The sequence below is a fragment of the Fringilla coelebs genome (genome assembly GCF_963513975.1).
Source record: "Fringilla coelebs genome assembly, chromosome: 16".
NCBI lineage: Eukaryota > Metazoa > Chordata > Aves > Passeriformes > Fringillidae > Fringilla > Fringilla coelebs.
Window position 1 is genome coordinate 2,284,196 of NC_140042.1, and position 26,444 is coordinate 2,310,639.

The window sequence follows — 26,444 nt, forward strand, 5'->3', positions numbered from 1 at the left end:
CGTCCCAGCCGTAATGCGGTGGGTATTTATTATGCTGATTCCTCAGAACGCGAGGGCTTAACTGCAAATTACAATCAATAGCCCCAATCCCCTCGGGGCAGGTTCATCATTTAGCAGGCGCAACCAGAGGAATTCAAAACTATTTGCCAGCCATAAATCCTCCTCTCCGCAGCCTCCCCAGCCGGCTCCCCGCCACTCTCGATGGCTGCTTGGGGTGACCCTTGTCAGCATTTGAGACAATTAAGCTGTCACTGCGGATCGTGACTCTTATATACGGCCCTGAGCAGCACTTTGAGATGTCACCGTGATGGGGTGAGGGAGCTGGCTGAGGCGAGCCTTGCCGCAGCAACCATCTCTCATTGAATTAAATGAATGTATTTGGAGGCAGAGTCACTCTTTATTACCTTGCAAACGATTCCTGACTAAATTAAATTATAAGAGGAGTGTTCAGCCAATCAAACCTGCTTGATTGCCTGGAACAGGCATTTTAAACAGAGCACGCCTCTGGTTGCAGTGCTAGATGGAGGGAGGCTGATGGGCTGTGGGGAGGCTGATCCACCCTGTTCCACACCTGGAGGATGGGGCAGGATGAGCACAGCCCCCTGGGAACAGCATGAATGAGCCTGGAAGAGCAAGGGAATGGCAGGAGCACAGAGCAGGGCTGCTGAGGGCAGCTTTCTTTGAGCATCGTTCAGCCAAGGCTTTCCTCCTACAGTAGAGAAATGCAGGGTGCTGCTCTTAGGGGCAAATCCAGAGCTCCTGCCTGCACCCACCCTCCTGGAGAGCCCTCCTCCCAACAAACAAGGAGAATCTGACCACATTTCCCTCCAGCAGCTCCCCAGTGAGGGGCTCTGGTCACTGCATACAATCCCAGAATGGTTTGTGTTGGCAGGGAGCTCAAAGCTCATCTCATTCCATGCCTGCCATGGGCAGGGACACCCTCCACTATCCCAGGTTGCTCCAAGCCCTGGCCTGGGACACTTCCAGGGATAAGGCACCCACAGCTTCCCTGGGCAGCCTGTGCCAGGGCCTCACCACCCTCACTGGGAAGAATTTCCTCCTAACACCTCATCTGCATCAGCCCTTTCACTTTAAAACCATTCCCACTTTCCTGTCAGTACCTGCCCTTGTGAAAAGTCCCTCAACCTTTTTTACAAGCCCCTTTAAATACTGAAATGCTGCAAATTCCATGAACCCCAGGAGGCCCCAGTACAACCCTAATGCTGCAGCAGATCTCCCCCTTGCCCTTTGGATCTTGTCTTTTCAGGACTGGGAGATCTCTTGGAGGCAAACTCACTCCAGCAGGAAGTGCAACGTTTGCTGCTTTTAACATAAGTGCAGAACAATTAGGGAAGCTCCTGGAAGAAGGATACTGCAATTAAATGGTGCATTTTCAAATGCAGCTATAAACTTGCTGCCAAAAAAGCTACTCTCTCTGAAAAAAGAAGTTGGCTTCTTCTAGCTTAACTATTTTTACTTCATCCCCATTCCAATTTTAATCATGTATCTGTTCATTTTGAAGAGGATAAAATGCCCATTTTCCTAAATGAAGCTAATTAGGCAGAGGGGGTTTTAACAATGATATGCCAAAATCAATTTGAAACCCACACTGAGGTAGCAGCAGCTATTCAAGGACAGGTTTTAGCAAGTAACACTGTGCATTTCAGGCTCACACCAAGCACCCCCTGCTCCCAGCACTACCTGGGCTGAGCATGAAGCCCTGTCAGCAGTCCTGGTTGCCCGGCTCCGTGCCAAGGCTTGGCAGGCTGCAGGATCTGGATGGAAAAGTCAGAAACTCAGGGACAAAATGAAACCAAAATTAGTCTTTGTGAGGGCAACACTGCCTGTGTGACCTTCATGTGAAATGGGAAGGGTGAGTTAATGTGCTGGAACAGCATCCCACCCAGCTCACACCGGGAAGGGCCAGCTTTCCACTGCCAGGCAGGGATAATGGGGATCATTTGGAGCTCGTTCTCCACTCGCTGCCTCCGTGGTCAGGATTTCCTCTGCACTCCAGCTGTGAACAAAGCCAGGAACGGGGAAGGGAACTTACAGAGTTCAAAGTCACCTTCTTAGCTTGGGCACTGTGTATAGTATCTGTTTATCTCCCATCACCAGTCTCTAGCAGCCACTTTACCTTCTATTGCCCCTAAATCTCCTGTGACAGCATCCAGGATTTCTCAGGTGGCTGAAGGTAAAAAAGAGAGTTAGGGAACAAACCAAGCCATCTACCCTCCATTCACATGAAATAACAACTCTTTATTTTCTCAAATAAAATAATCCTTCCATTTCTGCTCAATCAGGTTGTGAGGGGTGGGGAGGAGCAGGGAGGAGGGGAGGAACCCTGCTCAGACAGGTGTCACACCTGTCCTCACAGTTCTGCATCCACGTCAGACCAAACCCTTTTCCAATGAAAGAAAATAAAAGCTATTGGCAGCTCTTGATCCCAGAAGGCAAGAGCTGTCCTCTATCAGGCACTCTGAATTGTTTAGCAACAGTATTCAATGGAAAAGCATGATTACAAAAATCCCAGATTTTTGATGAACAATATCCAGACAAGCAATGTTTAACAGGGCTGGGGTAAAACTCACGGCATGGGGTGGTACCTTGAGCTCCTAAGAGCTGCAACTGGAATTTAGGGACATGGTTGATGAGACCTCCACCTGGGGGACTGAAGGGCAGGACAACTCCTGCCCAACAAAGGAGGAAGCTCCCAAGGCAGCTCCTCAATGAGTGAGGTGCCAGAAGCGAATCCTCACCCCAGACTACAGCTCTTGGATCATACCCCACTGCAATCTGGCCAGGCTAATTAACCATTGCCAGTTTAATTTCTCATCTCTCAGTACCAGGATGTCCTACAAACCCCACTGCAAGGCTATGGGGAGGCACAGAGTGCCAGGTTTTAATGTTAATTGAGGTGGGACTATTAAAAATTGGGGTTGTCTCAGCTGCAGAGACGTGTCCAGCGAGCAGGGGAGGGAGAACTCTGATTCCGCTTCAGATCAATGCTTAAATTAAGTGAATGGATAAGCAGCAAAGCATCAGCAATGTTCTCTCAGCCTAAAGCACAGGGCCAGATTTTTACACACAGACCCAAACACTTCCCACTGGGAATGCACATGGATTCATGGGCAAACCCCACAAGGGGCAGGACACTGCTGGCTGTGGAACTGTGCCCTAGAAGAACTGGCTCCCTTTAAATTTTTAAGAAACATCACTTGGCCTGAAATGCTGCCAGTTGGAAACCCATCTTCCCCATCCCCACCTGCAAGCACAGTAGCCTCATTTTCTGCCTTCTTCCAAGAGAAGGAGCTTCACAGAAGCTTTCTTGGCTCTGGAACACATCTCCCTTTTTCCTTTCTTTTTTTTTTTTTTTCTTTTTTCTTTTTTTTGGTGTGTTTTGTTTTGTTTTTACATGGTCAGTTCCAATTGCAGTGATTAAAGGCAAGGCCAGGCACCAGCAGTTACTTCTTTACGATCTGAATGACATCTTCATGCTCCATCATATGGGTTAAGCCCACTCTTTGAGGGCTGTACTTTGTGCTTGTCCCCTTTGAAGCAAAAAAAGAGGAGAAGGGTTAGAAGACCAGAGACACCTGAAGACAGGGATTCCAGTTGCTGTCCAACACTTACCCACACCAAGGCATATTTGAACTGGCTGGCTAATGATCTGTGAATCCGATGGCACTGCAAGACAGACAGGCAGAAGTTGAAGTATTTACATTTCCCACTTTGCAAACAACTTTTTCAATACCCAGGAATTAACAGAAATTCAAGTCTATGCCAGAATTTACAATAAAGGCTTTATGAGCTAGTTAAAAGCAGTTGAAACCTTACAGAACTGACAAAGGAATCATCACTCACACAAAGCCCCATGCCATTGTTTCCATGTGCTTTTTCACTGGGCTGCATTAAATAATTACTGTTTAAACCTTTTACAGCAGCTGTGAAAGAAACCTGAGGCAGATAAAAGGCAACAAAAGGAGAAGCACAACCAAACACTGACAGGTCCTGAGCTTTATGGAGCACAAATCACAGCAGGTCCAGGAGGAACTGCCTTCTGCACACAGGGAAATGTAAAAGATGCAGAAAAATTACCACATGTTCCACAGAGGCCCCTTTCCGTAGAATAATGGCATCTGTAAAGTCTGGTCTCTCTGTGGAGAAGCAGAAGGGGGGGAAAAAGCATTGGATTTCTATCAAGTGTGTTCTAAAATGCTGACACCATCTCACATCACCTTGTGCTAACTACTCCCAAATCCCTCCTTCCTGCTCCCAGACAGAACAGGGATCCAGTACCTAAAAGCATCAAATCAGCTCTCCACCACCCACAAGTGCCATTACCCACTCCACACAGTCAGCAGCTTCCCCACAACCCACCTGAAATGACTCCATCCCAAACCCTTGACTTAAGAGAAACAAAAGCACCCAAGTCAAAACACACCTGCTCAAGGAAAAACCAAAATCCCCAAGATTTCAGAGCTCAACAAGCTCGGAAAATTCCTTCATCTCCTCACATCCACCCCAGTTCAGCTGCTCACAACCAAACAGAGCAAGTTATAGATGTGCCTTCATCACTGGAAGCAGCTGCAAGTGGGTTATAAAGCAAAAGGAGGATCAAAGGCACCTCCAAGGGCATGGGAAACACCAAATTTCTTGCAGCAGGAACAGGAAACTTGTTCATCACAGTGTGCATAACAAGGAAAAAGCTGTGAACTTGCACACTTTATTCCCTTATATCCTGCAAAGACTTATGAAAATTCAGCTCTTGTAAAACACCACAGGAAGGCCATGGTGGGATCCACACATGGCAGGAAGCACTTCCCAAGAGCTGAAAGATGATTAGGGAGGGTGCAATTCCAGCATTTCCAAGGCACCAGCCCTGCTGGCAGCCTGTCTGGGGTCACTTACGCCCCCGTTTCTTGGTGTAGATGCAGGTGAGTGCCAGGTACTCCCAAAGCTTCTCCAGCAAGTAGTCCAGGTTCAGCTTCATGCCACAGCTGCAAAACACCAGGATCATCTTTTACTGCTGTTGTGATTAAGGGATCCAGAAGAACAAGGTGAAATGTCTTTATTAAAGTGCTGGAGAATGAGGGGAAAGTCTTTAATGAGGCAAGGAAAGGAAAAACACAAGGTAAAATGACCTTAAACTGAAGGAGGGCAGGGTTAGATTAGATATTAGGAAGACATTCCCTACTAAAGGGGTGGAGAAGCACTGGAACAGGTTGTACAGAGAGTTTCATGCTCCATCCCTGGAATTGTTCAAGGCTAGGTTGGATGGGGCCTGGAGCAAACTGATCTAGAGGAAGGTGTCCCTGCCCATGGCAGGGGGTGGAATGAAATGAGCTTTAGGGTCCCTTCCAACCCAAACCATTCCATGATTCCAGAGGGTGAACAGCTTTGAAGCAGCAAAGCCCCAGCAGACATATCAGCATTTCCAAGGAAACAAGCCAGATTGTTTGACTCTGTCCTGCAGACAGCACAGAGAAACCAAGCTGCCTGCCTCTCCGGGGGAAGGAAATCTGGGAAAAGCTGCACAGCAACTGCTTCTCACCCCAGCAGCCCTGGGAGAAGTCCCTTCCTGGGAGAAGCTGGAGAAAGGGCTGTGAAATGAGCCCCACACCAGGCAGACCAGCAGAGAAGACAACGTGACAGCTCCTACCTGATGACAACACTGTGGGGCCTCCGAGCAAGACGATCCACCTCCTCCATGGATATCTGGTCAATCTTGTTATAAACCTAAACCAAAGGGAAAACAACACAGCCCTTAGCAAAGCAATCCAGCAACATGTACAAAGAGCAAGGTAGCTCCAGCACCTGAAACAGAAACGCAGATCTTGTCAGAAGATAAGCCAAGACTCACAGTAAAACAAACTATTAAAATTCAGAAGCCCGAACATAAATTTTGGCCTTTTAAAATTGTCCCTTTGGGATGACTTGGAATACATTCTTTGATTTTATACAGACCCAGTGGCTACAAACAGAGCCCTAAAGGGACCCGTGGCACACAAGGGACCAGACGTGAAAAGTTAAGCACAGAGCTGGCAGCAGGGGAGTCGGAGGCTCCACACGTGGGAGCAAAGCCCCTGCACCAGGATTGGAAGCTCCGCTGCTCCAGGGCAGCACCAGCCACAAGAGGGCCCAGGAAACACATACAGCACGGCTGCACATCCAAAGCCTATAAAAAACTCCCTGTTGAGCTGTTTTCCACCTCTTAAACCCCAAATCGTTACTGTTTTAGGAGCCAGGAACAAGGGCATGGAGTAATAGGAGAAGGGGGAAATGGCTTTAAATTGAGAGGGCAGGGTTAGATGGGATATTGGGAAAATATTCTTCCCTGTGAGGGCAGGGAGGCCCTGGCACAGGTTGCCCACAGAAGCTGTGGCTGCCCCTGGATCCCTGGAAGTGGCCAAGGGCAGGATGGATGGGGCTTGGAGCATCCTGGAATAGTGGAAAGTGTCCCTGCCATGGCAGGGGTGGAATGAGAGGAGCTTTAAGATCCCTTTCCACCCAAACTGTTCCATGATTCTGTGAAGTTTCAACGTTTCCTCAGGCACAGAAAAGAGATGCTGGGTGAGACAGAAGCCAGGCTGCCCAGGATACTCACATAGAGGCATGGCATGTAGACCCTGTTTCCTACAATCACATCAATGAACTCATCAGGGGAACAATCCTCTCGGAACAGGACCTCAGCGTTGAAGATTTCTGAGGTGGACACTGTCAAGGCCCAAATCCCAACACACCACACGGGCTGAGCTCCCTGGTGACAGCCTGCTGCCAACCAGCCAGCACCAAAGTGACACCAAGGCTGTCCCACAGCAGGAAGCACTCAAACCATGAGCTGCTGATGGCTTAAAGGTCTTCCATTTTAGGAAAGGATACTGTATTCATGGAGGATGAGCTGAACCAGCTTCTCAGAGCACTGAGTCAACGTGACAGTGGAGTTGAAGGAGATGCCTCCACCCTTCTTGGGCTGCACGAGGTAAAAAAGCAATGTAAGAACATTCTGCAAATCCCACAGCCCCCTCAGCCTGTCCAACACCAGGAGCAGCACAGAGTGAGCTCAGCTTTGAGCAGACCAGCTGGGCCTGCAGGGGCTCAGGAAGCCTCACCTTGAAGTAGATATTTGGTTTGCTCTTGTTCAGTCGGATTCCTACAGATTCCAGTTCTTTCTCCAGCAAGGCCCTGCAGGGACACAGCACCTGTGAGGCTGAGCATGGCCAGGTGACACCCAGACCTTTCCCTTTTTGATTCTTGTGTTGACACAGCCCTGCCACAAGCCTAAACCGCCCCTAGTGCAGGTCAGAGTCTGTGGTGGAAATCCAGGCTGACATTCCCATCTCTGATAGCCGTGCTGCATGAATGACCCTCCAGCTGAGCACCCACTCCAGTCAGCAGGATGCTTCTCACGAGATACAACCCCCATCTGGTACTTAATAATTGAATTCCTCATTCCCCAGGTGCTCTCCACAATTCCTCAGGGAGCTGGCACTTTTCCAAGCCCAGAGCCCAGCCCACACTCACCTCTGCACCTCGCCCTTGGTGGCATCCAGCATCATGATAACGACGTCTGCTGTCCTGGCCACAGCGATCACCTGCCGGCCTCTGCCCTTCCCTGGGGACACGGGAGGGGGATGCACATCAGCAAGAGGAACCAGCTGAGTTCTCTGACAGATAGGGCACTTCTGCCCCTTGAAAGCAAGGATAAAGATCCTGCAGTGCTGTTCTGGCTGCAGTCAGCTGCTGGAAGCTCTGGCAGCAGCTCCAGGCAGCACAGAGAGCTCAGCAAAGAGAAGATCAGTGCCAGAAGGCGCCTTAGGAAACACAGACTCTGTTCTAGTGACCCAAGGGAATGGCTGGAGATGTGCCAGGGAGGGTTAGGTTGGATATTAGGAAAAGGTTCTTCCCCAGAGGGTGTTTGGGCACTGCCCAGGCTCCCCAGGGAATGGGCACAGCCCCAAGGCTGCCAGAGCTCCAGGAGTGTTTGGACAACACCAGGCACAGGGTGGGATTGTTGGGGTGTCCTGTGCAGGGCCAGGAGTTGGACTGGATGATCCCTGTGGGTCCCTTCCCAGATCTTCCATCACTCCCTAACTTCCTAAGCTATTTTCAGATGCAACCACCCAAAGAAGACAATGACAACACAGAGAGACAAAGCCAACATCTCTTCCCAGAATCAGGAGTCATGGGAGGACTGGCAGGAACTCAGGGAATTACTCAAACAAGGTTAGTGTTTAGCTGTAATTCTCCCTCCGCCTCTCCAGCATCTTTCTATAGATTTCCTCAGTACCAGAAAACAGATGAGCCACTTAACACTCAGGCAAGGATGTGAGAAGTGACTGGCTTGCTTTGGCTCCCACCTCCAGAAAACCATCTTTGGGCTACATATAGACCCTTCTGTGGGCTCAGGGACAGGAATCGTGCCTCACATAGGATCAAGGACTCAAAAATTTGGAAAGACAATGCAGGAACCCTTGGCCCAGGAAACCTGTGTGTATCTGAGACACCCAGGGGCACTACTGAGGGCAAATCCCTCCTCCACATGAACACAGACATGAGCCAACCTTGAGCTGCTCCTTCGATGATTCCAGGCAGATCCAGCAGCTGAATATTGGCTCCTTTGTACTGAAAGGGAAATGGAAAGATGCAAAGTTGAAAGCTTCCTGCAGGACACCTGAGCTGCCCCAAAAGCCCCAAATCTGTGCTGGGGGTTCACATCCTGTGGGGAGTGGAATTGGATAGAACTGGCAGGCCAGGGGAACTCTGCACAAAGCTCATGGCTCTATCCTGAGGCAAATTCCAGAGCTGTGGGCTGTGTTCAGCAGCACACACAGCTTGCATTAGATCCTGACCCCCTAAAACATCCTGTGACTGCAGCTGGACAAAGGGGCAGGAAAACAGCACAGCAGTCACACACTCCCAAGTTCAGGGAATGGAAAGGAAAAACAACCCTTCTTTTATTGGTCTAATGAGAAAACTCAGTAATGAACAAGTACCACATCTCTGACTGTGACAGATCAAACTATTCAGGGGTGCTGCAGGTAAAAATACCCAGGAGACACTCATTCCTAGGATCTGCAAGGCATTGGCTCTCCAGCTGTTGTTGCAGCTCACAGCTGTTTGAATGTGTGACATTAAACTCCTCTTCCCACTAATACAGTTACTTTCATCATTTAACTCCCCCTTCCATCCTGACTCAGATTTCCTCATTACACTTGGACACTTTTCAGTTTGATGCCCTTTATCATTTGCTTTACTGATGGATGCTGAGGTCACCACTAATAAAACCCCTCAAGGACAGGAAGAGCTGCATTTTGTTTTGAAAGTGATCACAGCACAGATTGCCTCTGTAAAGCTTCATTAAAAACAAATCTGTCAAGGTTTGCAGCCAGCTGGTCACTGGCACTGACAGCGGTTAAGCAAAATTGAGTTGAGAATTGTGGCATTGCTCTGGTCAGTCCAAGAGCAGCACAAAAGTCCTGCTCAGGCAGCCAATCCTGCAGAGTTCAGGGAAGTGCTGCATCAGCACTGAAAAGTTTAAAGCAACACTCAGCTTTGGAGACCTTTGGATGTATGTGCTCCTTGGTGGCAGCCCAAGTGTGGCTGGTGCAAACACACTGACAGAGCTGGAGGAGAATCCTGCTCACCTCTATGACTCCTGGGATGCAGGTCAGCGTGGTGAACTCGTAGGACGCGGCTTCGCTGGCAGTCGAGGTCATTAAACTCAGAAACGTGGACTGAAAGGCAAGAGATCAGCATCAGCAGGCAGGAAAAGGAGAAGGTTCAGCAAAACAAGCAACACCAAAGTGCTCCTCAGGCTGTGGAAGTTGTGTTGTGGCTGTTCCAGGTCCAGGGACTGAGGTGGTGTCACTGTGATGAAACTGAAGTGAATCAGTTTTTTTCTTTCCTCAGCACTGCTGGGGCTGGGCAAGAACAACTTTCAGGCAAGAACAAGTTGCACAGGGCAGAGCACACAACATGAAGGAGTGCTTCCCCATCTCCAACTTGCAGCTAGATCACAGAATCATGGAATGGTTTGGGTTGGAAGTGACCTCAAAGCCCATTTCATTCCACCTCTGCCATGGCAGGAACACCTCCCACTGCCCCAGGGTGCTCCGAGCCCCATCCAGCCTGGCCTTGGACACTTCCAGGGATCCAGAGGCAGCCACAGCTGCTCTGGGCAACCTGTGCCAGGGCCTGCCCACCCTCATGGGGAAGAATTCCTTCAATATATCTCACCTAAATTCCCCCTCTTTCAGTGTGAACCCATTTCTTTTCCATCCACTACAGACCCTGATAATCCCCTTCCAGCTCCCTTGTAGCCTTTTCAGGTACTGTGAGGTCTCCACACAACCTTCTCTTCTCCAGCCAGTCTCCATTCTCCAGTCCTCTCTCCAACAGTCCCACATCCTCCTCACACTGGAGACACCAGAACCCTGCACAGGACTGCAGGTGGGATCCCACCAGAGGAGCTTTAAGGTGCCAACCCAAACCATTCCATGCTTGTGATCCCAAACCTGCTCTGCAGCCCCTGCAAACCCCAGGGAGCTGGAGACACAGTGAGCACAAGCCCTGACTGACCTTCCCCACGGAAGGAAATCCAATCAGTGCCACCCGGGCATCTCCTGATTTCATCACATCGAAGCCCTCGCCCTTGGCAGCCGGGGATTTGGAAGGTTCCAGCAGCTGAGCTCTGTATTTTGCAAGCTTTGCCTTCAGCAGGCCCAGGTGGTATTCGGTGGCTGCAATGACACAAACCCAACAGGTGGTTGGCAGAAAGTTGCTGGTGATTCCCTTCTGGGAGTGAGAACCTTCCTGAAAAGGAAACGCTGATGGATCTTGGTCAGTATCTCAAGCAGTGCCAGGCACAGAGCTGCTCCCAGCTGCTCCATCACCAACCCTGGGCACTAAGAGCAAACCTTCCAGGGACCTGCACACAGTCAGAGTGGAGGGAAACAGCCAAAAAATTCCTGAGTTAAAGGGGCAAGGCAGCAGGAGAGCAGGTGCAGGAATGAAGGGAGCCAGTTCAGGAGAGAGAGGTCACAGGGGGAGCAGCCCCTGTTGGACACAGCCTCTCCGTACACCTGCTCATACTCAGCACCCCAAAATGATCAGATTATTTTCCCCTCCTCTTGTCAACTTTTAAAGACCCATTTGACCCAGAGCTCACATGTGTGAAAATACTTTACTGCCTTATTCTTAGCAAAACACTTGAATCTATACCTGAACCAGAAAAAAAGGAAGGTGGTTGTGTCACTCTATAACAGATAAGGGCATGAAACCAGGAGCTTACAGGTTTATTTCTATTATTTACACAGCCCCCAGCCCCAGCAGCAGCTCTGGCAGAGCCCACGGGGAGCCCCCAGACCACTCAAACACCAGGAGCCTCCTCCTGCACCAGCAGGAGCTGAGATGTCCCCCCCTGCCAGCTCCGGGGGGGCTGCGGCTGCAGCACAGGGCAGGAAAGAGAGCAGCCCCCGCCCGCTCACACACCCCAGCCCCAGTGCTCACGCTGCTCCCCACCCTGCCCCAGCGCCCCCGATCCACCCCAAAGCCCCCCCAGTTTCACACCCCCCCCCATCCTGCCTCTCCCGTAGCCCTGACCGGCTCCTCTCTCCACAGAGCCCCTCCCAGACCCCACAGCCCCGAGCCCCCACAGTCCCCAGACTCTCTGCCAGCCCCCAGAGCTCGCAGCCCCCCTGACCCCCAGACTCTCCACACTCCCGGGCCCCTCTTCCCTCTCAGCCCCCCCATAACTCACAGACCACCTGCGTCCCCCACAGCCCCCCAGAACGCCCAGCCCACCCGCCCGCCCGCTGTTCCCGGGTCCCTCAGCCCCCGGCCGCCCTCCGCACCTTTGTTCTTCTGCGTGCGGGCGATCTCCTTCTCGATCTCCGAGATCTTCTCTAGGATGCCCATGGCGGGCCCCGCTCCGCGCCCGCCGGAAGCGCCGCCGGCCCGGCCCGTCCGTCCCCGTCACGCGTCCGGGCCGCGCCGCACTGCGAGCTCCGGCCGCGCCCCGAGCCCCGCGCCCTGCGTTCCGCCCGCCGCCGCGGCGGGGGCACCGGGAGGGTCCCCAGGGAGGGGACCCCGGGTGGGGGCGAGAGCGGCGGGGACAGGAGGCTGCGGAGGGACAGGCTCAAAGGGACAGGTCAGAAAGCAGGGGAGCCCCTCAGCGGGACTGCCGCCTCCTGCTCCTCTAATTAAGGCTGGATCCTGAAAGGAGCGCGGAGCAGGCGGGGATCGGGCCCTTCTCCCAGGCACGCAGCGACAGGACACGAGCAAACAGCCTCAAGGGGCCAGGGGAGCTTCAGGCTGGGCAGCAGGAGGAATTTCTTCAAAGGGTGATTAGATGCTGGATCAGCCTGTGCAGGGAGGTTGGTGGAGTCCCCATCCCTGGAGGTGTTCGGGGAAGACTGGATGTGACAGTGCCACTGAGTGAAAAGGTGGGGATGGGTCACAGGCTGGACTCGATGCTCTCAGGGGTCTTTTCCAGCTTTAATGATTCTGAGAGTCTGTGAATGAAGGCCATCAGAAGCTGCTGGGATTCCTGGAGAAGCCCTCAAGGAAGGAGATGAAGCACAGCAATTCCCTGGAACCAGGAAGTGCTGTGGTGGACAAACACACACGGACACAGACCCCTTCAACAGAATTCGTGTTTAATTTGGACGTTGATCGCTCCACAAAACTCCTCCTCGGCCCCCACACGGACACCCTGCTGCAGCCAGAGTGGTTCAAGAGACACCACATCCTCTCCCAAGCCCAAACACCCCATTTCTCACCTCTGCCCCCCAAAATCCTCCCCTGGGCCATTCTCTCTCACCACACCACAACGTACAGAACATCTCCCCTCAACTCACACAGGTCAGAGAAAAGGAAAAACCAAAGCAAAGGCCTTTGAGGAGGGAAAATCCACACACCAACAGCCCCTGCAAAACCCTCAGCTCCCACAACCTGCTCTGCACCTGCCACACATCACATCCAGACAGCTCTGGGTCTAAGCTGAAATTCCCTTCAGGATGGTGGGAAGAAGGCAGGCACAGAGCAGGATGCTCTTTCCACACCCTTCTCACAACATATCAAGTCTTAAAAAAACCCCAACCTCACTGGTTTAGGGATAGTTATACATGTTAAACACCCCCAGGACCATCCTAACTCAGCTTCTGCCAACAAACAGGGTTAATTCAACTAAACCTTATCAGAAATCCAGGTGTCCCTCTGGCACTGACAGCCCTGGGGAGCACAGGGACACTGGTGCCACCACCAGCATTGCACAGACAGCTCCAAAGGGCTGGGAAGAGCATTGGAGCTGGATCCCTGCACTCACACAGCACCTGGGAAGGAGATTTCATCCCCACACTTGGTCACAGTGGAGCAGCACCACCAGTTTTCACCTCCAAAAACCAGGACATCTCCCAGCACCGACCGTGAGGAAACCCCTCTCCGAGAGGAGCAAATGAAAACGGGAACACACTTCCCAAGCGCCCTCCTCACAGCCCCAGACCACCTCAATGCTGTCCCTGCACATCCCCCAGCAGCAGCCAAGGCACCAGCACCCAGTCCCTGGGCAGGGCCAGGTCTCTCCCTCCTCCCCAGGCACCTCTGTCCATGCGTGTGCCAGGGAGAAGGGCTGATCCACGGAGAGCGGCACGCGCGAGGCGGGTGAATTCCGCATCATCTCCCGAGACCAAGCGCTCCAAACCCCAACTTGGAATAGAGGAAAGGGCTCTCCAAGCCCTGAATCCTTCCTCAGTAAGGCTTAAACACACAATAACTGCTGCCAAGAGGGAAATTAGTTAAAAAGAAGCAAAACCCAAAGCACCTCGCGCCGGCTTCAATCCCCTCTCCCAGGTGGAAAATCCATCCTCAGCACCAGCTGTACCACACGTCTGCCTGGAGGAAGCTGGGCTTTAAAACAGCCAGAAAAAAAAGCAAACTAAACTCTCACAAAGCCCCACAGGTGGGGCTGACAAGGTAAAAACACAACTGAGGCCAAGTTTTAAAGTGTCTTTAAAAAAACCACCCCACACGCACACGCACGCTTTGGCACAGGAGCCTTAAGTTATGTCACTTGGAACATTCAGAGCCAGAGGGAGCTACTGAGAAGGGTTATTTTTTAAACTTTTTTCTTGTTTTTCCTTGTAAAAAGGTGTCAAGCAGTGGTGGTGAAGCACGAAGAGGGAGTACAAACGTTGAGCAGTCCCAGGGTGACGCTGCTCAGCGTTTGTGCTCGGGTTATGTTCCCAAAGCTTAGCTGGATACAGACACAGATATAAAAACACAAACATTCCTGGTTTTCAATGTGAAAACAGTAACATGGAATCCAGTACTTGTGCATTTGCCATAGGGTCCTTTGGAAAAGGAACCATAAAAATAGATTTTTTTTTTAATAAAAGGTTTTTTTTTTGTCTTTTTTTTTTAAACTTTTTTTTTTTTTACCCTTAACTTAAGTAAAGAGCAAATATACACCTACAAGCAGAGTTCAGATCCACTTTACTGAGAGCCTGGAAGTCCATACATCAAATTAATTTCCAATGGCGTATCCAGACACAGGAACAGCTCCCAGCTCCAAAGGGCTGGCGTTCCTGAAAGATCTGTTGCTCCAGCTAACCTTGTTAGCCAGCAAAGCCTCACTCCAGCCTTACCTCAGCCAACACTCCCCAACAGACTCCACAGCTGAGCCTCACACCCAGGACCTGGCTCTGAGAGCATCAGAGCTGGAAATCTGGGCAAGAAACCTGAATCCTGGTGATTTCAACCCACATCAGGATATAACAAGGAAAATATAAGCCTTGAGCTTACATTTCCTTATTATTTAGAGGCCAGAGCACTGATTCCAGCTACTGAGAAACAGCTTCCAGAGGAGAGCCGGGAGGAACTTCAGTGACAGAGAAACGAGCTGTGCAACAAGAAAGTGCATTAAAGTAGCTTAAAACCAGAGTAAAGATCAAATGGCCACTCGACAGGAGGGAGAATCAAGCTCCAGCAGCTCCTCGGGCTGGGTGAGTTAACATCCAGGCTCTCTTTCTCTCTCTCTCGAGTCCAAGGGCAGGAGAGAAGCGTGCATTCCCGTGCTCCCACAGGGACACAGTTCTCCTGGCAGGCCATGCTCTCCTGCCCCGATGCTTCTGGGCGTTCTCAGACGTGGACAGCTGTCATCGGAACTCGTAGATAGGAGCACTGTGCTCGGGAACGTGCGTTAAATTCAATGACTGATACCTGCCACAGAAGGGAGACAGGGAGGAGAGATCACTCAGAGCTCCTGCTGGGCAGCCACAGAGCACACACGCTGCTGCCTGCTCTTCTCTCCCCCTTTACAGCCCCAGGGTGTTCAGGCATCCAACACCCACTTCCCATACTCCAAAATCCTGACAGGACTCAGCATTGTTCCTCATCGTTCCTCCTGGGCCTCATTGTTCCACAGCTCCCTGACAGGAGGGTGCAGCCAGGAGGAAAAAATTCCTCACTGAAAAAGTGGTTTAGACCTGGAATGGCCTGCCCAGGGAAGTGGTGGAGTTACCATCCCTGGAAATGATCAGAAATCAGACATTCCATTTAGGGTTTAGTGGGAATGGTGGTATTCGGTCAAAGGTTGGACTTGATGATTTTGGAGGTTTTTTCCAACCTTAATGATCCTGTAATTCTCACTCTGGTCCCTCTGAGCCACCTGCAGCAAGGCAACATTCCTGGTGGGCTGACTGTGGTGGTTTTTTGGACTCCCTTTGAAGTTCAACAACTTTCAAGTTCAAACAGAGTTTGCTACAAGTGCAAATTACACATGAGTCTTTCAAAGCTCAGCTAGAGGGAATGTGTCTGAAAGCCTCCTGGCTCCTTCCCTCCCCCTGAGAGCTTCCAACCATCCACCTGCTGCTCATGACAATGATGCAAGGGAAAAGAGCTCTCCACAGCTACTTGTCTCCAACAAAAAACTCACCAATTAGCTTTGACTGCTCTCTTGTCTTAACAGCAACACCCCAAGGACCTCAGAATACAAACCATTGGCCTGACAAGATTTCTGCCTGAAGGGAGCAATAACCAAGCTGTTCCTGAGGAGAGAGAACTGAGCTCCCTCACAGCACTTCTCCAGACCCTGTATCATCTTCTATCCTGCCATCCCAAATTCCCTCCCCTTTTCCATAAGGGCAGCACTTTATACCACACCAATGGACTACACCAGCCAGCTCAGGCCAGCCACGGCCCACAGCCCTCCCTTAGGCCCCGAGGTCCAACCACCAGCCTGAATCTCCTGCCTGGACACTCCCAAGGCTGTGGACAAGCAGGAGAGGAGCCACAGCTTGGTTTAAATCTTCAGGAGGCAGGAAACTTCCTTACCATTCTGAACTCCTATGGTAGTAATAGCCCTCTATAGATGCTGCTGACTTCTGGAAGCAGATGTAATAGAAACCAGCAAAGGAAGCACCACTGATGTCCTTGATGGTGTGATCTGGGACTAGGAACTGCTCCTGCATTCAAAACACAGGCTGCATCTTAAAATGTTGATCAAATACAGACCCATCCCAGCCCAATCTGCCCTCCCAAAACAAATACTGGCACCCACTAACATCAAGACATTGCTGGCTGAGCACTCCCTGCACTCTCAGCAGCCCAGAGCAGACACCCATGTCCCTTCACACCTGCCCTGCAGGGGCCTCACAGGGAAGCAGATAACTGAGAACAGAATGAGTTTTGGGAGGGTTTGATGGGATATTGGGATAATATTTTTCCCTGTGAGGGTGGGGAGGCCCTGGCACAGAGTGCCCAGAGAAGCTGTGGGTGCTCCTGGATCCCTGGAAGTGTCCAAGGACAGGGCTTGGAACAGTGGGAGGTGTCTCTGCCCTTGGCAAGAGGGTGGAACAAGATGAGCTTTAAGGTTCCTTCCAACCCAAACTGGTCTATGGTGACTCTGATGATGCCAGCTGAAGAACAGAGCTGCAGAGTGGCCAAGCTGCATCAAACACAGGCCCCACACAGGGACTGGAGACAGCAATTCTCTCATCCTCTGCAGCATCACCAAGCAAGATTTTCCTGTTGTGTTTTTAGCCATGACTGCAGCCCTTAAGGACACAATTAGCTGGCTAGACACGAGTCATACTGGAACTTGCAAGTACAGTGGGTTTTAGGGTTGGCAGGCCAAGATCTTTCATTAAACCATCATAGCTGGAAAAGCTCTGACACCTCAAGTCTCTGTCAGTGCCTTGCAAGCAGCTCAGCAGAGGAGACAGGCAGGGTTTACCTTCCATCTCATGAAGACATAGTCCCCATTTTTTAGATCTTCATAATCAAAGTCATCAGAGTTAAATGTTTTTGCATACTGGTAAAAAGCCTGGAACTTTCCCTGAAACAAAAAAAAAAGAAAAGAAAAAAACCAAATCAGGATGGTTATTCCAGGAACAGAACTTCTAGTACCAGCTGCTGTTTAGGAGGGAAATCTACTGACACTCACAACAACAGCCAGCCTTCCAGAGGAAGATATTTTGACAGAAATATAACAAACATCAAAGCTTAGCAAACAACAGTGAAGGTCAGGGGCAGTGGGCTGATCTGGTGGCTGCTGTGGCATTAACACACAGCAGCAGGTACACCCTGCCCTGAGCAAGGACACAGGTACCAACTACCCTACCCGTGCTCATGGGATCCCTTTCCCCATCTCCATTCCATTTTGCAATAAATCTCCAAAAATAAGGAGTGTGTTCTCTTGGGGGGGGGGGGGGATCAAAAGATGGGAATTGCTCCTGCTCCCTTCCCACCCTCTGGCCAACAGGTGGAAAACAAGACATCCCCTCCTTCATGACAGATCACAGCTTGCTGAAGAGACCTCTATTAGCAAAGATCCCAATGAGAGAAGGAGGGAGACAGAAAGGAGAGGTGTTGTAGTGTGTTTTTATGTTTTATAATGGTTTCATCTTTGCATACCCTTGTTTTCCCCAGATGGTTTACCCCGGACTATCCCCTCCCTCTACCTGTGTAATCCCTCTCCTTTGCTGAGACCACCCCCAAATCCCAGAACAGAGAGGTCTCCAGGCCTTTCTGCCAGCTCTTGCATGGGCACACACTGCACCTCTCCCCCAAACCAGCAGCCCAGCCCCACCCTCTGCCCCAGATTTGCTCACCCAGTGTTTACGGTCCACGTCCTCGTCGGCGTCCCACTTGCGCGTTAGGAACGGGTGTTTCTTACTGATTATCTCGCCTTCGAAGAACGTGGTGAGGGTTGGGTACTCCTGGCAGAGGGGAGACAAAGGTGGGCTCACAATTGTCACCTACAGACACAAACCCAACAGCAGACAAAGCTCCATGCACTCAGCAAAAATAGCATCTCCCAGGGAGAGCTCTGGGCAATCTGAGGCTGCTGCTCCCACCCCTCATCCTGCCCCACACCTCTCCAAGGCTGACCCTTCCACTCTCTTTTTCCAACCTCTCTCCTCACTTTATGAAGCCAGGAGCCAGGTCAGGGCTGGGCTCTGGGGAAGGATTTGGAGCATAAGCAGCTGAGGGGGCTGCAGTGGCTCAGCCCAGGTAAGAGGACCCTCACTCTCCAAACTCCCTGACAGGAAGGTGCAGCCAGGTGGAGTCAGGCTCTGCTCCCAGGGAACAAGGGACAGGACAAGAAAAACGTCCTCAAATTGCACCAAGGGAGGTTTGGATTGGATACTGGGAACAATTCAAGAGAGTGGTTAAACGTTGGAACAGGCTGCCCAGGGAGGTGGTGGATCTGGCTGTGTCCTGGGTCAGTGGTTGGACTCAATGATTTTAGAGGGCTTTTCCAACTTTAAGTGATTTCCTGGAGCTCCCAGCTGGATGATCACCTGTGACATTTACAGCCAGCACCATTCCCCAGCTGATACCCTGTGATCAAATCTACAACATCCAATCCCTCCACTTCCTATTTCTGGCAGCAGCTTCTACCACCCCAGCAGGAAAAAAAAAACACCTTTATGCAGCCCCTCTTTGTGGTGCTGCACAGTTAACACTCACCTCTGTAAGGCCTTTAATCTTCAAGTATCCACAGAGATAGGAGTTTTCCATATCCACATGCTGCAAAAGAGTGCAAAGTCCAACCATAAAAACAGGCATGAAGGTACATAGTTGATCCAAAGCAGTTTCTAACCCTTCCAAGGGTAATTTCAGCTCCAGCTGGTACCCACTGCCCAATACCCACACTGCCAGCCCTTTTCCATGATGGGAATCACCTGGAAAGATCATTTCCAGGTGCCCAGCTCAGCTCTGGCAGCCTTCACATCCCAGGCCTGCTCCCAAAGCAACACCCTCGGCCCAGAATTCTCCAGCAGGAAGCAAATCCCCTTTCCAGCCGGAAGGGATCTGACTCAAAGTGTTCTACAAGAAAAAGCATCCCTGGAAGAATCACCCACATCCCAAGCATTTTGCAGGAGGCCTTTCTCCAAAATCTAAAGCTTTTATGCCACCTGCATTTTGAGTTATCATGCTGTTTGTCTCTGCCTGTGCTGTACAGAAACTAGGCAAGGATTTGCCTGCTCCTTTAAAAGCAGGGATTTTCCAAGGGATTTTTTCTTTTCCCTGACATCTCCAGATCCGCTTTCAAAACACACAGTGAGTTATTCAGGGAAGTGCAAACCTCCACCCGTGAGAAGATAGATCTTCTCCACCTGTGATCAAAAGACTGCAACGTTTCCCTGTGCTCAGCACAGAGAGAGCAGGCAGCCCCCTCTCCTCAGCTGACACATGCAAAACAGCCACGTTTTAGGCACAAAAGCAGCGTTTTTAAGCACAAAACCACAGCCAGCCCCTGCGAGGTGGCAGCATGCAGTGGAGCTGAGCAGCCATGGGATGTCCCCACCACAACAAATCCCACCAGGAACGCGGAGAACTGAACATAAAAATACCCCGCCGGCATGGAATCATCACAGAACCACTGAGGCTGGAAAAGAGCTGAGATCATCCAGCCCATCCTGTGACTGATTCACCACCGTGCCAACCAGACCAGAGCACCGAGTGCCACGTCCAGTCCTTCCTTAAACACCTCCAGGCATGGTGACTCCACCACCTCCCTAGGCAGTCCGTTCTAATGTTTAATGACCTTTTCCGTGAAGAAATTCCTCCTCATACCGAGGGGTAGGGTGATGCGGGTGCTGTCGCAAGGGGCCGGCGGGGCGGGAACGGCCACAGCGGCCTGAGGCCACCGGGTCCCCGGTTCGCTTAAGGCCGCGGTGGCCCGTCCCGCCCCGCCAGGGCTCGGCTCGCCCCGCCACCCCCCTCACCTGCATGACGACCTCCACCTCGTAGGCGTTGCCTTTGCTGCGCTGCTGCCCGCGGAACTTGGCCCCGCTGTAGAGAAGCGAAGTGGCCACTCCAGGCTGCGCCGTGTTGATGGGGGGCGGCGGCACTAGGCTGCTGGCGGCCGCTCCGGTGGCAGGGGAGGAGGCCGAGCCCCCCGCCCCTCCAGCGCGGCGCCTCTCGCTCCGAACCGGCATCTCGGGGGGGTCCCCGGGCGCCAGCGTGGCCGGGGCCGGGGTGCGGCCGGGGGACGCCGCCCGCTCCGCTTCGCTCCGCTCCCTCACGCCTCGGCCGCCGCTGGGTCGGGGCCTCCTGGCAGCGCCTCCGCGCGCTCCCATTGGCCCCCGCGCGCGTCCCTGAGGGGCGTTCCCTGGCTCTGATTGGCTACCGGCACGACGTCGGGCGTTGATTGGTTGTGCTGCCGCCCGGCGCTGCTGGGAAATGTAGTTTTTTTAATCCAGGCGGCGCGGATTGGTCGCGGCCGCCGGCAAGATGGCGGCGCCCAGCGAGTGGCGCTGAGCGCGGCCGGGACGAGGTTGCTATGTCGTCTGTCGCGATGTGGCGCGGCTGTCGCCGGCTGTGGTGGGCCCACTCCCCGCCCGCTCGGCTCCCCCGACCGCCTCCTGCAGATGCTGGGAGCGGCCCGGTGGAGTCATGCGGGCGCAGGGCCTATGCCCCGCCGGCAGGTGAGGGAGCACAGGGGCGCTCCAAGGCCGTTTGGGGAGGGGGAGCCTTCCCTGGGGACCCAGGGGTCACCCGGGGCACGGCTGGGACCGGCACGGCCTCGCGGGGACCGCTGAGCGGTGCTGGGGCTGCCCCCCTGTGCCGTTCGTTATTGTTTATTAACGTCCCTTGCCGTTTATATGTGTTTGGGGCGGGCAGGGTTCGCTGGCAGCACGGCCGAGCCCTCGCCGAACCAGTTTGTTATACTTGTTTTTGTTGGGTTTTAGGGATTTTTAAGGGAATGGGACTCAGACGAGGGGGTTCAGCTATGTCCTGGCCCACGTAGCTCATCCAAAGACTTTGCTGGAATCGTGCGGGTTTAAGAACAGTAAAATTAATCTCATTTTGTCGGAGGTGAGGCTGTAGAGTCATGGCGACTCTTGATAAGGTTTTGGGAGTCACTGATGAGCCTCGGGGTACACACACTTTAATCTGTTTTTAGAACTGTGCCTGAGGCCCCAAAGCTCACAGGTCGCCGAACCTGAGAAAATCCTTCAATTTCCCCAGCAGGAATGTGCTGGTTTTAGCCTGGAATAGCAGACCTGCAGCCTGACCTGTTTGCTGTGCCCTTCACGAGACAGATTTATGGGTTTGGGATTTACAACCTGGTTGCTGTTGTCAAGGGAATGGCTCGTGGATTCTTCCTGCCCTGTGGGAGGGGTGTGAGCCTTTGGAATGGGTGTAATCCTGCTCTCACAGTGTCAGGAGTGCTGATAGCAAAGGATGCTGCTCCCAAAATGAGACCTGAAGTTTCCTCAGGCTCACCTTGTGGTGGGCAAGTATATTCCTGAGCTGGACTGGGATGTTTGGGCTGCAGCTTCATTTGGGGAATAATTTGTCCAGTGTGGCTGTAGTTGTAGAATCTGAAAAGGGTGACCTGAAGCAGAACTCCTGAGGAGATGTGGGCCTGCTACACCCTGAGGCAGCTGAGCCCCCAGCCTGGCAGGAGTGCAGCTGGTTCTCTTTGCTCCCTGGTGCTTCCCTGCTGAGTGGAGCTCACTGCAGCTCACAGCTCGGAAACTGGATGAAGGGCTGGATTTTTGTTACCAGGCCACTTCAACAGCACCAGAGCTCTGTACTGAGCTGTGATGGGGAGCAGGGGAAGGGGCTGAACATTCTCTGTTTGCCCTCTGAATGTTCTCTTTGCCTTGTGTTTCTGTCCCCAGAGAGAAAAAGGTTCTACCAGAATGTGAGCATCTCACAGGGGGAAGGTGAGTGTGGCCACTGGGATGGGATGGGATGGAGGGGCTGATCCCTGGGAGAGGTGTCATCACCCCACACCACGTCAGCACCTGCAGCCCAGGCTGTGTCAGTGGCAGGTTTGTCACCAGCTGCTGTGCCCCCTCCTCATCTACAGCAAAGCTGCCTGGTGGGAAGCAGCTTCCAGGACCAAGTGTATCCAAGTGATGGTGGGAAACCTGAGTATTCCTGGTCCCTGTCAGCTCCAGCTCTGAATCTGCTCTGGCTGTGGGGCTGTCTGTTGTTCCTTAGTGCCTGCTCCTCTTTGATTCCCCAGGATTTCTACTCTGATTCCCCAGGAGGCTTTGAAATAAACCTGGACCACCGAAAGCTGAAAACGCCCCAGGCCAAGCTCTTCACTGTGCCCAGCGAGGCCTTGGCCATTGCAGTGGCAACAGAGTGGGATTCCCAGAGAGACACCATCAAGTTCTACACAATGCACCTGGTGAGCATGGCAGGGTGGAGTGCTGACACCTCCAAATGCAGAGTGTGGAGGCAGCAGGTTGTCCTGCTCCTAATGAGCAGAAGGTTAGGACTTCCTCTGGGCTGGTCTGTCTGGAGGGAATCTGTGTCACTAGGGGAACTTGAGAAGGGGCTGGACAGTATTATTGGGAATAGTGTGGGGTAGGAGGAAACTGAGCTCTGGAGCAACCCATGGCACTTTTCCCTGCTGCTTAATGAGCTGTTTCCAGGGATCCTGAAAGATTTGAGAAGATACATACTACATTAGCCACTTTGTGGCCCTGCACCCCTCAGTTGTTCATCTGCCACAAATCCCTCTGCTTCTTCTTGGCATTGTACCGTGGAAGTGCTGCTTTTTCCAGCCTGGAATAACAGCAGTTTCAACTGCTTTTATCCCCAGACCACTCTGTGCAACACGGCGCTGGACAATCCCACGCAGCGAAACAAAACGCAGCTGATCCGAGCAGCTGTGAAGTTCCTGGAGACAGACACAGTCTGGTATGAGATGGGGACCCAGCTGGAGTTTGGAAAGAGGGTTGGGTAAAGTGAGGGAAGACATCTGCACTCACCCAGTCATGGCATGGCTCTGATCTGTGCTGGTTTTTGCCTGAGGGTTTGAATTAGTTCAGAGCAGTCCTGCACATGCACACCTGGTTGGAGTCTGTGCACCCAAAGAAGCAGCATTGGATTTCGTCCCCTGTTGAGCTCTGTTTTGGACACCTCCCCACTGGGCAAGGGTGAGAGCAGTGGGAAATTAAGATTTTGGAGAAAAGAAAACACCTTTGAAAGGCCTGTGGGGATCTGTCAGCCAGTCCCTGGTATTCCTGTGCCAGTACAGATAGCTCAGACTACTTGTGCCAGTCCCAAAATGCCCTTCATTCCTTAAAGTCCCCATGAGCTGTAGGATCAAGCCTGTTCATGCCCAGGCTCCTGTCCCAACCTTCACTGGCAGCTGCACAGTTTCTGTGGAGAGAGCCTTCCCTCACCTGCCCTTGTGGCTTTGGCCAGACTGGGGAGCAGGGAATGCTGAGCTGAGCCACTGGGCAAAGAGAAGCAGGAGTGGCCCCACAGAGAGTTGAGTGGGGTTTGTAGCCTCCTCTAACTGCTAAACCTCACTTCAGCCTGTGGCATGGGGCTGCCTGCAGTTTTCAATTGGCTGGTAAAACAGAATTGTCCTTCCTGGAATAACAAAAAGCATTGAATTTAGGGAAGAGTTGGGGGATTGTTCCTTGTCACTGCTGCCTGGGTGGACAGCAGGTCCTTGTTCCACTTGTTGTGGGTCTGGTGGGGTCAGTGTCCTTCCCAGAGGTGTCCCCCAGCCTGGGAGTGACCATGCAGTGTGGTTTTGTTCTGTCATGTCCCAGCTATCGTGTGGAGGAGCCTCCAGCCTTGGCAGAGCTACAGAAGAATGAATGGGACCCCGTGGTTGCCTGGGCTGAGAAAAGGTGAGAGCTCAAAGGGTTCCTGGCTGCTTCAGGCCCTGCCCTGCTGAGCCCAGGAGCTCTGGTGCTTAGAAGTGCCAGGGCCACAAGTTCCATGAGCCGTGTGCTTTGCTGAGGGTTTGGGTGATCATTCCAGGTACAACGTGACAATTGGCTCCTCGACCAGCATCCTGGGGCCAAACATTCCAGCCAGCACCAAGGAGACCTTTGTCAGCCATCTGGCATCCTACAACATGTGGGCCCTGCAAGGTGAGTGGGGCTGGGCCACTGAGAAGGAGGTGGTTCCTTTCCACGGGGCAGGATAGTCACTGGAATGTTTTTCTTCTCCTGCTCCAAGTGTGGAGGTTTATGTTTTAAATCTGCAGGCCCAGGGCCTGACCTGCTTTTGTCACAGGCAGGGATTCTCTTCAGTGCCACTCGTGTTCAGGATCTGACTGTGCTGTCCCATGAGCTGCTTGCTCCACCTTAGCACAAATAACTTCTTTAATACCAAACCTTCTAATGATTTAATCCCTAGCTTTGTTGTTACCAGGAAAAGAAACCAGGCTTGCTACTCCAAAGTGCCCACACTGTGCACTGTCCTCACTTTTTTATCCTTATATCCCACTTAATCTTGCCTGAATCATCTGAATGACACCAAAAGATAAAGAAATGAAGGGAGGTTTGCTTTGCTCCAGACCTGAATGAGCAGCAGGCAGTGAAACCCACAAAAGACACAGAATGCTCGAGCATTCTGGATATCTCTTCCCTTTGCACAGGGAGGGGTTGTGGCAGAATAAAAGGAGGTGGTGTCCAGGGCATGGCCTTTGTCACTGCAGTGCAGGGCCAGCACAAGGCTCTGTGCCTGCTGTTAACCACAGATCCTAGTGCAGATGGGAGGATCACTGGCCCTCCCTGAGGGGGTACCACAGCCTGCCTGTCTCTCCAGAGCGTGTGAAGATGCTGCTGTAATGCTGCAGAAAACAGCCATGAATCTTGTTTGGTTTGGGTTATTCCCTTCCAGGTATAGAATTTGTAATCACCCAGCTGAAATCGCTGATTCTGTCCATGAGCCTGATTGACAGGCACATTACAGTAGAGAAAGCTGTGCTTCTGTCTCGCCTGGAGGAAGAATACCAGGTAAATTATGTTACAAAACAGCCCTATAATTCAAATAGCAATAATCTCAGCATGACAAATGCATCCCCCACCACAAATAACTGGCAGGGGAAGTGCCTGCTATAGCAGGAGACGTTCCACTCCACCAGTCTCTGTGTCTGAGAGCGTTTGGAGCGTGCTGCTGCAGAGCAGCACCACGGGCACACCAGCCCAGAGTGCTCCCAGGGCTGCCAGTTTCTTTTCACAGAGCCCAGATGGCTGCTTTTCTCCCTTTCTAATCTGAAGTGCAAAGTTGTGGCTGACTTCTCCTGCTGAGGGTTATCCAGCCTGGAGGCTTTGGTAGACACCAAGATATCAAGCTTGCTGGAAATTAGCTTGGTGTGAAGCTCTCCTTGTCCCAAAAGTGGCTGAAGTTGGGAATCTTTTCATCCTCCCGTTAAGAGGCTTTGCCTCAGACCCCAGTACAGATGAAGCACATCCTGATCTTGAGATATCCCTGCCTCAGCAGTCGAGGATTATCTCAGTTCCTGGGCAGGGGGTGGGGGGGTTACCTGTGCTTCACAAACATGAGAAGGGAAGCTGAGAGTTGCTGAGGTGCTTTGAGTATGATCCATGTTCCTCCTCTCCTTCAGATTCGGCGCTGGGGCAACGTGGAGTGGGCCCACGACTATGACCTGTGTGAGCTGCGTGCTCGCACGGCAGCTGGGACTCTCTTTGTTCACCTCTGCTCAGAGAGCTCAACTGTAAAACACAAGCTGTTGCAGGACTGAGGCAGCTGGGCAGGGCACAGAAAGAATATGTCCAGCTGGGAATTGCTGGCCTGACTCAGTGGATGGTAGCTACCTTCCCACCATTCCACTTTTCCTGGGATCAGCTTCATGTGCTGTGGTTTTGTGGGCAACTCTTGGACTGCCTGCTGCAGAGCAGCGCACAAGGAGGAGAGGTCAAGGTGAGTTTCCTCTGAATCCCCAAGCCAGCAGCTCCATCCTTTCCTGGTGTCTGTAACTCATCAGAGGAGCTCCCAGGGAAGAAACAGCTTCCTGGGCAGGGCACGGCACAGACATACCCAGCATATGCCACATGTCTTCATAGCTGCCAGCTCCTGACACACACTTGTTATGGAAATCTGAAAACAGACTCCACTGCATCTGTTGTTCATCCCTCGGCGTGCCTGTCTGTAACACCAGGGTCTCTGTGTTCCATTAAAGACTCGCCCCTGTGAGGTACCAA

General features: G+C 52.2%; 3 protein-coding genes across 3 annotated transcripts; 1 reads left to right on the forward strand and 2 right to left on the reverse strand.

Annotated features, from left to right (window-relative positions):
* Window positions 1–2,238: 2,238 nt before the first annotated feature.
* DRG2 (developmentally regulated GTP binding protein 2) lies at window positions 2,239–11,969 on the reverse strand. The gene is made up of 13 exons (XM_084216557.1): window positions 11,856–11,969; window positions 10,582–10,742; window positions 9,648–9,737; window positions 8,565–8,625; window positions 7,525–7,615; window positions 7,113–7,185; window positions 6,883–6,973; window positions 6,608–6,705; window positions 5,663–5,739; window positions 4,912–5,000; window positions 4,099–4,157; window positions 3,634–3,687; window positions 2,239–3,551 (listed from the first exon to the last, which is right to left on the reverse strand). Exons 1-13 carry the CDS (start codon window positions 11,917–11,919, stop codon window positions 3,465–3,467), a joined length of 1,095 nt encoding a protein of 364 aa, XP_084072683.1. The 5' UTR covers window positions 11,920–11,969; the 3' UTR covers window positions 2,239–3,464.
* Window positions 11,970–12,804: 835 nt separating this feature from the next.
* On the reverse strand, window positions 12,805–20,588 carry GID4 (GID complex subunit 4 homolog; the record flags this gene model as incomplete). The annotated part of the gene is made up of 6 exons (XM_084216622.1): window positions 12,805–15,219; window positions 16,333–16,463; window positions 17,234–17,335; window positions 18,111–18,218; window positions 18,973–19,032; window positions 20,235–20,588. 6 exons carry the CDS (start codon window positions 20,586–20,588, stop codon window positions 15,156–15,158), a joined length of 819 nt encoding a protein of 272 aa, XP_084072748.1. The 3' UTR covers window positions 12,805–15,155.
* A 142-nt stretch (window positions 20,589–20,730) lies between these two features.
* Window positions 20,731–26,435, forward strand: ATPAF2 (ATP synthase mitochondrial F1 complex assembly factor 2). The gene is made up of 8 exons (XM_084216182.1): window positions 20,731–20,936; window positions 22,140–22,184; window positions 22,512–22,657; window positions 23,075–23,172; window positions 24,039–24,119; window positions 24,253–24,365; window positions 25,120–25,235; window positions 25,847–26,435. Exons 1-8 carry the CDS (start codon window positions 20,792–20,794, stop codon window positions 25,982–25,984), a joined length of 882 nt encoding a protein of 293 aa, XP_084072308.1. The 5' UTR covers window positions 20,731–20,791; the 3' UTR covers window positions 25,985–26,435.
* The last annotated feature ends 9 nt before the right edge of the window (window positions 26,436–26,444 follow it).

Coding starts and splice junctions, on each gene's coding strand:
- DRG2 (XM_084216557.1), bottom strand. CDS start 11,919: ATGGGCATCCTAGAGAAGATCTCGGAGATCGAGAAGGAGATCGCCCGC. Junction 7,186..7,524: donor ACCAAGGGCGAGGTGCAGAG/GTGAGTGTGGGC, acceptor GTGTCCCTGCAG/GGCCTTGCTGGAGAAAGAAC. Junction 3,552..3,633: donor TCAAATATGCCTTGGTGTGG/GTAAGTGTTGGA, acceptor TTTGCTTCAAAG/GGGACAAGCACAAAGTACAG.
- ATPAF2 (XM_084216182.1), top strand. CDS start 20,792: ATGTCGTCTGTCGCGATGTGGCGCGGCTGTCGCCGGCTGTGGTGGGCC. Junction 20,937..22,139: donor GGCCTATGCCCCGCCGGCAG/GTGAGGGAGCAC, acceptor TTCTGTCCCCAG/AGAGAAAAAGGTTCTACCAG. Junction 24,366..25,119: donor CAACATGTGGGCCCTGCAAG/GTGAGTGGGGCT, acceptor ATTCCCTTCCAG/GTATAGAATTTGTAATCACC.